Here is a 16,312-nt window from a genome sequence, read left to right on the forward strand (position 1 = left end):
TTCCCAATCTGATGCTCTCAGCATGCCACCACCATCACAATCACCACTCTCCCACAGAACTTACATATTATTCTTAACAAACATAACTCTGTATTTTAAACATTCAACTTTTGTACTCCATGCCTACATACAGTGGCACTAAACAAGAATTACACCAATTACCAGGCACCTCACCTTGAGACATATACTATGAAAATTCCAAACAACCAATCATCAGCACTTACCACCTTTCTTGAAAAATTCAACTGTCTTTGCCACACTGATTTATGGAAGGTTATCACCCTCTCTACTCTTTTTTCTGAACTATCCACCATGATTCTCTTGCATCACATACCTCCATGTTTCAAGTATGCCACATGTATCACCTTATCATCTAACACATGTACCAATCCCTCAAGATATTTATTCCATCTCCTCTTCAACTCTTCTTTGCTTTACACTTCTCTATCAGCTCCCTTCACTAATTCCCGGTTTGTTACTTGTTCTCCAGACCGTTCAACTTCTTCCTAAACATCTTGTTCTCCTTAAAGTATGGCAACCCCCCTTTCATCCTAACTCTAATTTGATTCATGGGATTCATGAGAGATACAGTATGTTTTTGAAAAGTACCTTCTTAAGGCACCACTTCATCACACAAGCTAAGAGCACAAAAGGTGAGGTTACCCACACCACTAGCTAGATCGTACAATATTCGGCAAGCGACTGCATCACGATTAATGTGTGGCCAACTGTAACTCAAGGGTGCGCTGTTTTGATACCAAAGACCAGAGAAATCATAATTGGGATGCAGAAAGTTCAAGGATACTTCTTTCTTACCTATAAATGATCAACCTAAAGTTGTCCTACAGCAGGAATCATGGCCTGTTGACTTAAGTAGTACATAATATAATGGGATTATATTGCTAAATTACACAGTTACTATATACAAAGATTAAAACATCATTACTTATCTGGTATTTGACCAGCAATGGCCTGTGTGTAGGCTTCATTCAACAATTCTGTTTTCTCACAGTTCAAGTGAATGGTGCAGCAATGATGAGGCATGACTGCATTTTCTCCAGTGTTGGGGTTGGCTTTAAAGTTGGGTATGGATTTGAGGGCGACTGTGAAAATCACCATCACTATCATAATCATAATAATAACAATATATTATTATTTATTCATTTGATTCGATCGCCGTTTCCCACATCAGTGAGGTAAGGCCAGGAAACGGACAAAGAAAGACCCATCCACTCATATAATCACATATATATATACACATGTACATACACCTGCCTTCATCCATTCCCAGTGTCACCCCGCCCCACAGGAAACAGCACCACCACCCTCTGCTTCTGTGGTAGCACCAGGAAGACAGACAATAAAGGCCACATTCATTCACACTTAGTCTCTAGCTGTCATGTGTAATGCACCAAAATCACAGCTCCCTATCCACATCCAGCCCACACACAGCTTTCCATGGTTTATCCCAGACATTTCACATGCCCTAGTTCAGTCCACTGACAGCACATCAACCCCAGTATACCACATCATTCTCATTCACTCTATTCCTTGCACACTTACCCTCCAGCATGTTCAGGCCCCAATCACTCAAAATCTTTTTCACTCCATCCTTCCACCTCCAATCTGGTCTCCTGCTTCTCCTTGTTCCCTCCACCTCTCTGACACCTATATCCTCTTAGTCAGCCTTTCCTCACTCATTCTCTCCATATGTCCAAACCATTTCAGCACACCCTCTTATGCTCTTTGAACCACACTCTTTTTAATATCACATATCTCTTACCCTTCCATTACTTACTCGATCAAACCACCTCATACCACATATTGTCCTCAAACATTTCAAATACATCCACCCTCCTCCATTCAACCCTTGCAACCATATAATATTGTTGAAACTATTATTCCTTCAAACATACCCATTTTTGCTCTCCGAGATATCATTCTCTGTTTCCTGCACATTCATCATCGCTCCCAGAACTTTTGCCCTCTCTCCCACTCTATGACTCACTTCTGCCGCCATAGGTGTCAATTTTTAACACTTCAAAAGGCATCAAAATTTTCACAATGTAAAGGTTAGCAGTGAGGCAGGAAGTGCCAAAACTGAAGGTGTCAAATTTTCTGGAACTGCATAGGATAGTTGTGGATGAGAAATATTTGCCAGAACAAATATTTAATGTCAATGGAACTAGTTTGTTCTGGAAAAAAGTAAAAATTATAATATGGAGTGACATACAGTTGATGGACCAAACCAGGGCATGCAAAGCAGCCAGAGGAAACCATAGAAAGGTCTGTGGGGGCTGGTTATGGATAGGGGGTTGTGGTTTTGGTGCATTATTCATGACAGCTAGAGAACAATTGTGAGTGAATGAGGCCTTTTCTTCATCTGTTCCTGGCACAACCTTGCAAATGTGGGAAATGGTAAAAAAGTCTGAAATGAAATGAGATAAAATTATAAATAGTATCTTTACTCTTTTTTTTATATATTTAGTCACTGTCTCCTGCATTAGTGAGGTACCACAATGAAACAGACAAAAGAATGGACCAACCCACCCACATACACATGTATATATGTATATATATAAATTCCCACTAATGCACATATACATACCCATACATTTCAATGTTTACATACATATACATACACAGACATATACATATGTAAACACGTATATATTCATACTTGCTGCCTTCATCCATTCCCGTCGCCACCCCACCACACATGAAACAGCACCCCCCTCCCCCGGCATGTGTGCCAGGCAGCACTAGGAAATGACGACAAAGACCACATTCACTCACATTCAGTCTCTAGCTGTCATGTAATAATGCACCAAAATCACAGCTCCCTTTCCACATCCAGGCCCCACAAAACTTTCCATGGGTTACCCCAGATGCTTCACATGCCTTGGTTCAATCCACTGACAGCACATTGACCCCAGTATACCATATCGTTCCAATTCACTCTATTCCTTGCACAACTTTCACCCTCCAGTATGTTCAGGCCCCGATCACTCAACATCTTTTTCACTTCGTCCTTCCACCTCCAATTTGATCTCCCACTTCTCCTTGTTCCCTCTTCCTCTGACACATATATCCTATTTGTCAATCTTTCCTCACTCATTCTCTCCATGTGACCAAACCATTTCAATACACCCTCTTCTGCTCTCTCAACCACTCTCTTTTTATTACCACACATCTCTCTTACCCTTTCATTACTTGCTCGATCAAACCACCTCACACCACATGATGTCCTCAAACATTTCATTTCCAACACATCCACCCTCCTCCACACAACCCTATCTATAGCCCACGCCTTGCAACCATGTGATATTGTTGGAACCACTATTCCTTCAAACATGCCCATTTTTGCTCTCCGAGATAATGTTCTTGCCTTCCACACATTCTTCAACGTTCCCAGAACCTTCGCCCCCCTCCCCCACCCTGTGACTCTCTTCTGCTTCCATGGTTCCATTTGCTGCTAAATCCACCCCCAGGTATCTAAAACTCTTCACTTCCTCCAGTTTTTCTCCATTCAAACTTACCTCCCAATTTACTTGTCCCTCAACCCTACCGAACCTAATAACCTTATTCTTATTCACATCTACTCTCAGCTTTCTTCTTTCACACACTTTACCAAACTCAGTCACCAACTTTAGCAGTTTCTCACTCGAATCAGCCACCAGTGCTGTATCATCAGCAAACAACTAACTCACTTCCCTAGCCCTCTCATCCATAACAGACTGCATACTTGCCCCTTTCTCCAAAACTCTTGCATTCACCTCCCTAACAACCCTAACCATAAACAAATTAAACAACCATGGAGAATTCACGCACCCCTGCTGCAAACCGTCATTCATTGGGAACCAATCACTCTCCTCTCTTCCTACTCGTACACATGCATTACATCCTTGGTAAAAACTTTTCACAGCTTCTAGCAACTTACCTCCTAGACCATATACTCTTAACATCTTCCACAGAGCATCTCTATCAACTCTATCATATGCCAGATCCATTAATGCTACATACAAATTCATCTGTTTTTCTAAGTACCTCCCACATACGTTCTTCAAAGCAAACACCTGATCCACACATCCTCTACCACTTCTGAAACCAAACTGCTCTTCCTCAATCTGATGTTCTGTACATGCCTTTACCCTCTCAATCAATACCTTCCCAAATAATTTCCCAGGAATACTCAACAAACTTATACCTCTGTACAATGGCACTATGCATGCATTCCACCAATCCTCAGGCACTTCACCATGAACCATACATACACTGAATATCCTTATCAACCAATCAACAACACAGTCACCCCCTTTTTCAATAAATTCCATTGCAGTAACATCCAAAGCCTTGCCAGCTTTCATCTTCCACACAGCTTTCACTACCTCTTCTCTGTTTACCAAACCATTCTCCCTGACCCTCTCACTTCGCACACCACTTCAAACAAAACACCCTATATCTGCCACTCTATCATCAAACACATTCGACAAACCTTCAAAATACTCACTCCATCTCCTTCTCACTTCACCACTATTTGTTATTACCTCACCATTAGCCCCCTTCACCAATGTTCCCATTTGTTCTCTTGTCTTACGAACTGTATTTACTTCCTTCCAAAACATTAATTTATATCAACTTTATTATAAATACCTTACCATTAATCTTACAGACAGGTGATGAATAATCAATGCCCTTGATGGATGCTTCAAAATCTGGAGGTAGAGAACCTTCTGGAAGTAGCTTGAGGAAAGTTACATTGGCTGTAGCATTTGAAAGGACAGTATCAGCATAAAGATAATAGCCATCCTCAGTTTCCACACCAACAGCTTCATTCTTGTCTCCTAACAGTATAGTTTTCACAGGCTGGAAAACATTAATTCATTAGTTTGTAGAATCAAACAATAAAAGGTTAATGTATTTAAAAATGACAGACCTAAGTTTATATCTAATGCTTCAGACAAAAGCATTTACTGACAGGCCAAAAGCATACTTTAGCCTCATACACTTTGTGCCCAAGTCCCAACATTTGCAGTTATACACATAAAACTTAGCATATAAAATCTTCATGAAAGCCTTAATCTCCTCTTTTACATTCAACCGAATAATTAACTCCTGCTCTGGCTTTGCAAACATACAAATACAGAGCTTTGAAGATTCTTTTCTATTTCACCAATCAAATAACAAAAAACATAAAAAAATGCTAAAACACCAGCTTTTAATATCTACAATTAATATCCTTGTCCCTGGGAAAAGGGTTGATAGAATACTTCCCACACATTCCCAGTGTGTCGTAGAAACTAAAAGGGGAGGAAGCAGGGGGCTGGAAATCCTTCCCTCTCATTTTAATTTTTCTAAAAGGAACAGAGAAGGGGGCCAAGTGAGGATATTCCTTCTAAGGCTCGATCCTCTGTTCTTAAAACTTCCACGCCAGCACGGGAAATGGCGACGGGAATGGATGAAGGCAGCAAGTATGAATATGTACATGTGTATATATGTATATGTCTGTGTATGTATATGTATGTATATCTTGAAATGTATAGGTATGTGTGTGTGTTTGTGAGGGCATTTATGTATATACATGTGCATGTGGGTGGGTTGGGCCATTCTTTCGTCTGTTTCCTTGCACTACCTCGGTAACACAGGAGACAGCGACTAAGTACAATAAATAATAAATATTTTTTTTCTCTTCTTACCTGATCACCATTTGCCACATAAGCATGGTGCCGCCAGGAACAGACAAAGAGAGGCCACATTCAACCACATCTGTTCTCTAGCTGTCATATGTGCAATACCCACTATCCACAACTGGACCCAACAGACTTTTACACAGACTTTTCCATGGTTTCCCACTGCCATTTGACATGCTCTGGTTCAGTCCAATGAAAGCATATTGACCCTGGTATACCAAATCATTCCAATTCACTCAATCTTATGAATGCCTTTCATCCTCCTGCATGACTAGGCCCTGATCATGCAAGTTCTTTTTCTCTCCATCCTTCCATCTCCAATCTGGTCGCCCCCTTCTTGTCCCCTCCACTTTTGACATATATATCCTGTATGTTAAACTCTCTTTCCAAATTCCAAACCATTTAAGCACACCCTCTGTAGCTCTCTCAAACATACTCATTTTATTACACCTCCTCTCTTACCCTTATATTACTTACTCGATCAAACTGCTTCACACCATACATCATCCACAAACATTTCATTTCCAAAACTTTCATTATCCTCCACAAATCCTTGTCTATAACCCATGCTTCACACTGTCAGGACTTCAACTCCTCCTAACATACTCATTTTTTGCCCTCCCAGATACTTCCTTCTCTTTTCACTCTAATCAGCCACCAGTGCTGTCATCAGCAAACAACTGACTCACTTCACAGATCCCTCTCATCCCCTATAGACTGCATACTCTCCCCACTCTCCAAGACTTCCAATTACCTCCTTCAACAACCCATCCATTAACAAATTAAACAGCCATGGTGACATTAACCATTTCTGCTCAAGATCAACTTCACTTGGAACCACTCACTCTCCTCTCTTCCTATTGGTACACATGCTTTACACCCTTTATGAAAACTTCTCACTGCTTCTAGCAGCTCTCCTTGCACACCAGATATTCTTAAAACCTTCCACATATGCTTTCACCAGATCCTTCTTTCTCAAAGTATTTCTCAAACATTCTTTAAAGTATACTTCTGATTGACACATCATAAACCACTTCTGAAACCACATTCTTCATCCTCTCAATCACTACTCTCCCATACAAATTACCAAGTACACTCAACATACTTATATCTCTGCAGTTTGAAATTCACTCTTGTTCCCTTTGCCTTTTTATAATGGTACTATACATGCATTTCACCAATCCTCAGGCACCTCACTATGATCAATACTCACGATTAAAATCCTAACTAACCAACCAATAACACAATCACCCCCTTTCTTAATAAATTCAACTTCAATACCATCAACTCAAGTTGCCTTGCCATAAGGCTTTTGACACTTCTCTCTTCAACACTTTGCATACCACCCTAACCCACACATCCTACACCTGCGACCCTATCATCAAGCATATTCAACAATCCTTCAAAATACTCACATTACCACTTCCCCATTTGCCCCATTCATTGATGTTTCCACTTGTTCTCTTGATTTTTGCGCCATACTAACCTCCTTCCAAAGCATGTTATTCTCCTGAAGTTTACAGATACTCACTCACTCCATCTCTCATTTAAACTCTTTGTCAACCATTTTGCCTTCATCTTGACCACTTGCTATTTTCTCTTGTACATCTCTCAATCATCTGCACTCCTTCGCTGAAAATTCCATTCATACACCTCTCTTTTCTCTTTCACCAGTAACTTTACTTCACCATCCCACAACTCACTACACTTTCTAACTTGCCCACCTCATGCATGCCACATACTTATCTCACACATGCCAGCACTACTTCCCTAAATACCTCTCATTCCTCACCCACTCTCCTAGTTTTGTTTCTCTCACTTTTTTTCCATTCTGCATTCAATCTGGTGTTTCTTCACACAAATTTCTTTTCAAAGCCCACTTACTTCTAACATTGTCTTCTCACCCATAACATTTCCTATTTTCTGAAAAGCTCTACAAATCTTCACCCTTGCCTCCATGAGGTAATGATCAAACATCCCACCAGCTGCCCCTCTCAACATATTCTCATCCAAAAGTCTCTTTGCATGCCTATCTATTGGTATGCAATCCATTAATACCCACTGACTATCTTTCTTACTTGTGTATGTCTCTCTTTTTAAACTTGGTATTCCTAATCACCAGCCCTTTCCCAAGACAAATCCACAAGTTGTTCTCCATTTCCATTTACTTTACTGAATAACCCATGCATCCTAGTCAATTATACCCTTAACTGCCACAATACTCACCCTCATATTTAATTCACCTATCACTAATATCCAGTCTCTTAAATCTAAACTGCTGACAACACTCAGCTGCTCCTAAAACACCTGCTCCTCATGATCTTTCTTTTCATGGCCAGGTGCAAAAGCACCAGCCCATTCTCAAGACAACTACACAAGTTGTTCTCCATTTCCATTTACTTTACTGAATACCCCATTCTCCCTAACCAATTATATCCTTAACAGCTGCAATACTCACCCTTGCATTTAATTCACCCATCATTAATATCCAGTCCCATAAATCTACACTACTAGCACATTCAGCTGCTCCTACAACCCCTGCTCCTTATGATCTTATAGCCACGTGCAAAAGCACCAATTTCCACTTTCATTTTTACCCACATCATTCTGGAGCTCACTCCCTTACACTTTTCCACACACTCCCACAGCTTCTACTTCAACAGTAATGCTACCCCTTCCTTAACTCTTGCTAACATCAACCACTGACTGTACCCCTACAATATTTCCAAACCATTCTTCCCCTTACACCTAAGCTTTCTGTTTTACTCAGAGGTAGAACATCCAAATTCCTGTCCTCAAATGTATTACCTTTCTCTCCTTTCTTCTCACCTTGGTTATATCCAAAAACGTTCAGAAATCCCAGCCAAAGCCTCTGATGAAGATAAGCACTCCCTGCTTGACTCTTGTTCCATCTTCAATCACCATTCTCCCATACAACTTGCCACTCAACAAACTTATACCTTGTAATTCAAGCATTCCAACTTTAAATAATGACATTTGTAAAGCATCTCATACTTACCATATTCAGTTGACTGTGTTCTCACAACCTTTGGTTATATTACAAGGCAATATTACATACCTGATTAGTAAAAAGGTGTGCCCCAGCTTCTGTGGCTGCTCGAGCCATGGCTTGTGTGACACCTCCCATGCCTCCTTCAGGATAACCCCAAACACCTTTTAATCCACACACCAAAGACATCACATGGTGAAGCAAAACATATCTGTTAAAAGTAAACAGAATTATACTATTGATTTCAGGTACTGGCGCTCACATCAGTGCTTAGCTTACTATCATGTCCATGTCCTGTCACTGATCCCTATCTGCCAATTCAAAGAGTTGTTCTGTATCACTATTCTCAAAATCTTCATGGATCCAATCCTCTCCCTCTTGCTCAGTTTCCTTACTTCAGATACAGTCTGCCTTACCTTCCAATGAACTCTCTTGCATATATATATATATATATATATATATATATATATATACATATATATATTTTTTTTTTTTCTTTTTTTTTTGTCGCTGTCTCCCGCGTTTGCGAGGTAGCGCAAGGAAACAGACGAAAGAAATGGCCCAACCCCCCCTATACACATGTATATACATACGTCCACACACGCAAATATACATACCTACACAGCTTTCCATGGTTTACCCCAGACGCTTCACATGCCTTGATTCAATCCACTGACAGCACGTCAACCCCGGTATACCACATCGCTCCAATTCACTCTATTCCTTGCCCTCCTTTCACCCTCCTGCATGTTCAGGCCCCGATCACACAAAATCTTTTTCACTCCATCTTTCCACCTCCAATTTGGTCTCCCTCTTCTCCTTGCTCCCTCCACCTCCGACACATATATTCTCTTGGTCAATCTTTCCTCACTCATCCTCTCCATGTGTCCAAACCACTTCAAAACACCCTCTTCTGCTCTCTCAACTACGCTCTTTTTATTTCCACACATCTCTCTTACCCTTACGTTACTCACTCGATCAAACCACCTCACACCACACATTGTCCTCAAACATCTCATTTCCAGCACATCCATCCTCCTGCGCACAACTCTATCCATAGCCCACGCCTCGCAACCATACAACATTGTTGGAACCACTATTCCTTCAAACATACCCATTTTTGCTTTCCGAGATAATGTTCTCGACTTCCACACATTCTTCAAGGCCCCCAGAATTTTCGCCCCCTCCCCCACCCTATGATCCACTTCCGCTTCCATGGTTCCATCCGCTGCCAGATCCACTCCCAGATATCTAAAACACTTCACTTCCTCCAGTTTTTCTCCATTCAAACTCACCTCCCAATTGACTTGACCCTCAACCCTACTGTACCTAATAACCTTGCTCTTATTCACATTTACTCTTAACTTTCTTCTTCCACACACTTTACCAAACTCAGTCACCAGCTTCTGCAGTTTCTCACATGAATCAGCCACCAGCGCTGTATCATCAGCGAACAACAACTGACTCACTTCCCAAGCTCTCTCATCCCCAACAGACTTCATATATATATATATATATATATATATATATATATATATTATCCCTGGGGATAGGGGATTAAGAATACTTCCCACATATTCCCTGCGTGTCGTAGAAGGCGACTAAAAGGGGAGGGAGCGGGGGGCTGGAAATCCTCTCCTCTCATTTTTTTTTTTTTTTAATTTTCCAAAAGAAGGAACAGAGTGGGGCCAGGTGAGGATATTCCAAAAAAGGCCCAGTCCTCTGTTCTTAACGCTACCTCGCTAACGCGGGAAATGGCTGATGATACAGCGCTGGTGGCTGATTCATGTGAGAAACTGCAGAAGCTGGTGACTGAGTTTGGTAAAGTGTGTGGAAGAAGAAAGTTAAGAGTAAATGTGAATAAGAGCAAGGCTATTAGGTACAGTAGGGTTGAGGGTCAAGTCAATTGGGAGGTGAGTTTGAGTGGAGAAAAACTGGAGGAAGTGAAGTGTTTTAGATATCTGGGAGTGGATCTGGCAGCGGATGGAACCATGGAAGCGGAAGTGGATCATAGGGTGGGGGAGGGGGCGAAAATTTTGGGAGCCTTGAAAAATGTGTGGAAGTCGAGAACATTATCCCGGAAAGCAAAAATGGGTATGTTTGAAGGAATAGTAGTTCCAACAATGTTGTATGGTTGCGAGGCGTGGGCTATGGATAGAGTTGTGCGCAGGAGGATGGATGTGCTGGAAATGAGATGTTTGAGGACAATGTGTGGTGTGAGGTGGTTTGATCGAGTGAGTAACGTAAGGGTAAGAGAGATGTGTGGAAATAAAAAGAGCGTGGTTGAGAGAGCAGAAGAGGGTGTTTTGAAGTGGTTTGGGCACATGGAGAGAATGAGTGAGGAAAGATTGACCAAGAGGATATATGTGTCGGAGGTGGAGGGAACGAGGAGAAGAGGGAGACCAAATTGGAGGTGGAAAGATGGAGTGAAAAAGATTTTGTGTGATCGGGGCCTGAACATGCAGGAGGGTGAAAGGAGGGCAAGGAATAGAGTGAATTGGAGCAATGTGGTATACCGGGGTTGACGTGCTGTCAGTGGATTGAATCAAGGCATGTGAAGCGTCTGGGGTAAACCATGGAAAGCTGTGTAGGTATGTATATTTGCGTGTGTGGACGTATGTATATACATGTGTATGGGGGGGGGGTGGGCCATTTCTTTCATCTGTTTCCTTGCGCTACCTCGCAAACGCGGGAGACAGCGACAAAGTATAATAAATAAAATATAAATAAATATATATATATAAGGGGAGTGGGGGAGGAATGGGATGTATTTAGGGAATCAGTGATGGATTGCGCAAAAGATGCTTGTGGCATGAGAAGAGTGGGAGGTGGGTTGATTAGAAAGGGTAGTGAGTGGTGGGATGAAGAAGTAAGAGTATTAGTGAAAGAGAAGAGAGAGGCATTTGGACGATTTTTGCAGGGAAAAAATGCAATTGAGTGGGAGATGTATAAAAGAAAGAGACAGGAGGTCAAGAGAAAGGTGCAAGAGGTGAAAAAAAGGGCAAATGAGAGTTGGGGTGAGAGAGTATCATTAAATTTTAGGGAGAATAAAAAGATGTTCTGGAAGGAGGTAAATAAAGTGCGTAAGACAAGGGAGCAAATGGGAACTTCAGTGAAGGGCGCAAATGGGGAGGTGATAACAAGTAGTGGTGATGTGAGAAGGAGATGGAGTGAGTATTTTGAAGGTTTGTTGAATGTGTTTGATGATAGAGTGGCAGATATAGGGTGTTTTGGTCGAGGTGGTGTGCAAAGTGAGAGGGTTAGGGAAAATGATTTGGTAAACAGAGAAGAGGTAGTGAAAGCTTTGCGGAAGATGAAAGCCGGCAAGGCAGCAGGTTTGGATGGTATTGCAGTGGAATTTATTAAAAAAGGGGGTGACTGTATTGTTGACTGGTTGGTAAGGTTATTTAATGTATGTATGACTCATGGTGAGGTGCCTGAGGATTGGCGGAATGCGTGCATAGTGCCATTGTACAAAGGCAAAGGGGATAAGAGTGAGTGCTCAAATTACAGAGGTATAAGTTTGTTGAGTATTCCTGGTAAATTATATGGGAGAGTATTGATTGAGAGGATATATATATATATATATATATATATATATATATATATATATATATATATATATATATATATATATTTTTTTTTTTTTTTTTATACCTCGTCGCTGTCTCCCGCGGTTGCGAGGTAGCGCAAGGAAACAGACGAAAGAAATGGCCCAACCCCCCCCATACACATGTACATACACACATCCACACACGCAAATATACATACCTACACAGCTTTCCATGGTTTACCCCGGACGCTTCACATGCCTTGATTCAATCCACTGACAGCACGTCAACCCCTGTATACCATATCGCTCCAATTCACTCTATTCCTTGCCCTCCTTTCACCCTCCTGCATGTTCAGGCCCCGATCACACAAAATCCTTTTCACTCCATCTTTCCACCTCCAATTTGGTCTCCCTCTTCTCCTCGTTCCCTCCACCTCCGACACATATATCCTCTTGGTCAATCTTTCCTCACTCATTCTCTCCATGTGCCCAAACCATTTCAAAACACTCTCTTCTGCTCTCTCAACCACGCTCTTTTTATTTCCACACATCTCTCTTACCCTTACGTTACTTACTCGATCAAACCACCTCACACCACACATTGTCCTCAAACATCTCATTTCCAGCACATCCATCCTCCTGCGCACAACTCCATCCATAGCCCACGCCTCGCAACCATATATATATATATATATATATATATATATATATATATATATATATATATATATAAATATATAAATATATTTATATATATAAATATATAAATATATAAATATATATATATATATATATATATTTTTTTTTTTTTTTTTTTTATACTTTGTCGCTGTCTCCCGCGTTTGCGAGGTAGCGCAAGGAAACAGACGAAAGAAATGGCCCAACCCCCCCCCCATACACATGTACATACACACGTCCACACACGCAAATATACATACCTACACAGCTTTCCATGGTTTACCCCAGACGCTTCACATGCCTTGCTTCAGTCCACTGACAGCACGTCAACCCCGGTATACCACATGACTCCAATTCACTCTATTTCTTGCCCTCCTTTCACCCTCCTGCATGTTCAGGCCCCGATCACACAAAATCTTTTTCACTCCATCTTTCCACGTCCAATTTGGTCTCCCTCTTCTCCTCGTTCCCTCCACCTCCAACACATATATCCTCTTGGTCAATCTCTCCTCACTCATTCTCTCCATGTGCCCAAACCATTTCAAAACACCCTTTTCTGCTCTCTCAACCACGCTCTTTTTATTTCCACACATCTCTCTTACCCTTACGTTACTTACTCGATCAAACCACCTCACACCACACATTGTCCTCAAACATCTCATTTCCAGCACATCCATCCTCCTGCGCACATCTCTATCCATAGCCCACGCCTCGCAACCATACAACATTGTTGGAACTACTATTCCCTCAAACATACCCATTTTTGCTTTCCGAGATAATGTTCTCGACTTCCACACATTTTTCAAGGCTCCCAAAATATATATATATATATATATATATATATATATATTTTTTTTTTTTTTTTTTTTTATACTTTGTCGCTGTCTCCCGCGTTTGCGAGGTAGCGCAAGGAAACAGACGAAAGAAATGGCCCAACCCCCCCCCATACACATGTATATACATACATATATATATATATATATATGAAGAATGTATGTGAGAAATACTTAGAAAAGCAAATGGATTTGTATGTAGCATTTATGGATCTGGAGAAGGCATATCATAGAGTTGATAGAGATGCTCTGTGGAAGGTATTAAGAATATATGGTGTGGGAGGCAAGCTGTTAGAAGCAGTGAAAAGTTTTTATCGAGGATGTAAGGCATGTGTACGTGTAGGAAGAGAGGAAAGTGATTGGTTCTCGGTGAGTGTAGGTTTGCGGCAGGGATGTGTGATGTCTCCATGGTTGTTTAATTTGTTTATGGATGGGGTTGTTAGGGAGGTGAATGCAAGAGTTTTGGAAAGAGGGGCAAGTATGAAGTCTGTTGGGGATGAGAGAGCTTGGGAAGTGAGTCAGTTGTTGTTCGCTGATGATACAGCGCTGGTGGCTGATTCAAGTGAGAAACTGCAGAAGCTGGTGACTGAGTTTGGTAAAGTGTGTGAAAGAAGAAAGTTAAGAGTAAATGTGAATAAGAGCAAGGTTATTAGGTACAGTAGGGTTGAGGGTCAAGTCAAATGGGAGGTAAGTTTGAATGGAGAAAAACTGGAGGAAGTAAAGTGTTTTAGATATCTGGGAGTGGATCTGGCAGCGGATGGAACCATGGAAGCGGAAGTGGATCATAGGGTGGGGGAGGGGGCGAAAATTCTGGGAGCCTTGAAGAATATGTGGAAGTCGAGAACATTATCTCGGAAAGCAAAAATGGGTATGTTTGAAGGAATAGTGGTTCCAACAATGTTGTATGGTTGCGAGGCGTGGGCTATGGATAGAGTTGTGCGCAGGAGGATGGATGTGCTGGAAATGAGATGTTTGAGGACAATGTGTGGTGTGAGGTGGTTTGATCGAGTAAGTAACGTAAGGGTAAGAGAGATGTGTGGAAATAAAAAGAGCGTGGTTGAGAGAGCAGAAGAGGGTGTTTTGAAATGGTTTGGGCACATGGAGGGAATGAGTGAGGAAAGATTGACCAAGAGGATATATGTGTCGGAGGTGGAGGGAACGAGGAGAAGTGGGAGACCAAATTGGAGGTGGAAAGATGGAGTGAAAAAGATTTTGTGTGATCGGGCCTGAACATGCAGGAGGGTGAAAGGTGGGCAAGGAATAGAGTGAATTGGATCGATGTGGTATACCGGGTTGACGTGCTGTCAATGGATTGAATCAGGCAGTGAAGCGTCTGTGGTTAACCATGGAAAGCTGTGTAGGTATGTATATTTGCGTGTGTGGACGTAAGTTAATACATGTGTATGGGAGTGGTTGGGCCATTTCTTTCGTCTGTTTGGGAGAAGGAAGGAAAAAAAAAAAAATTTAAAAAAAAAATATATATATATATATATATATATAAATATATTTTTTTTTTTTTTTTTTTTATTTTTTTGCTGTTTTCCCCCCGGGTTTGCGAGGTGCGCAAGGAAAAGACAAAGAAATGGCCCCCAAACCCCCCCCCCACACATGTAATACAACCTCCCCACCGCAAATATACATACCCACACAGCTTTCCCGGTTTACCCCGGGCCTTCACTGCCTTGATTTAATCCCTGACGCACGTCAACCCCTGTTACCCAAAAGTCCCAAATTCACTCTATTCCTGCCCCCCCTTTTCACCCCCTATGTTCGGCCCCCGATCACACAAAATTTCCCTTTTTATCCATCTTTCCCCCCTCCAAAATTTTGGGCTCCCCCTTTCCTCGTTCCCTCCCCTCCGACACATATATCCTCTTTTGGGCAATCTTTCCTCACTCCCCTTCTCTCTGTGCCCAAACCATTTCAAAACACCTCTTCGCTCTCTCAACCACGCCCTTTTTTTTCCCCCACATCTTCTTACCCTTTTGTTACTTACTCGATTTTAAACCCCCTCACACCCACATTGTCCTCAATATATATATGAAGAATGTATGTGAGAAATACTTAGAAAAGCAAATGGATTTGTATGTAGCATTTATGGATCTGGAGAAGGCATATCATAGAGTTGATAGAGATGCTCTGTGGAAGGTACTAAGAATATATGGTGTGGGAGGCAAGCTGTTAGAAGCAGTGAAAAGTTTTTATCGAGGATGTAAGGCATGTGTACGTGTAGGAAGAGAGGAAAGTGATTGGTTCTCGGTGAGTGTAGGTTTGCAGCAGGGATGTGTGATGTCTCCATGGTTGTTTAATTTGTTTATGGATGGGGTTGTTAGGGAGGTGAATGCAAGAGTTTTGGAAAGAGGGGCAAGTATGAAGTCTGTTGGGGATGAGAGAGCTTGGGAAGTGAGTCAGTTGTTGTTCGCTGATGATACAGCGCTGGTGGCTGATTCAAGTGAGAAACTGCAGAAGCTGGTGACTGAGTTTGGTAAAGTGTGTGAAAGAAGAAAGTTAAGAGTAAATGTGAATAAGAGCAAGGTTATTAGGTACA

The 16,312-nt window shown here is 41.6% G+C and overlaps 1 protein-coding gene across 1 annotated transcript in view; it reads right to left on the reverse strand.

Annotated features, from left to right (window-relative positions):
- The window catches only part of LOC139759170 (pyridine nucleotide-disulfide oxidoreductase domain-containing protein 2-like), a 49,178-nt gene that overhangs the window by 8,340 nt on the left and 24,526 nt on the right, over positions 1 to 16,312 (reverse strand). The window contains 3 exon segments of the mRNA XM_071681218.1: positions 947 to 1,103; positions 4,659 to 4,866; positions 8,770 to 8,911. Coding sequence (XP_071537319.1) covers positions 947 to 1,103; positions 4,659 to 4,866; positions 8,770 to 8,911 — 507 coding nt within the window.

The sequence above is a fragment of the Panulirus ornatus genome, chromosome 32, assembly GCF_036320965.1.
Source record: "Panulirus ornatus isolate Po-2019 chromosome 32, ASM3632096v1, whole genome shotgun sequence".
Taxonomy (NCBI): Eukaryota; Metazoa; Arthropoda; class Malacostraca; order Decapoda; family Palinuridae; genus Panulirus; species Panulirus ornatus.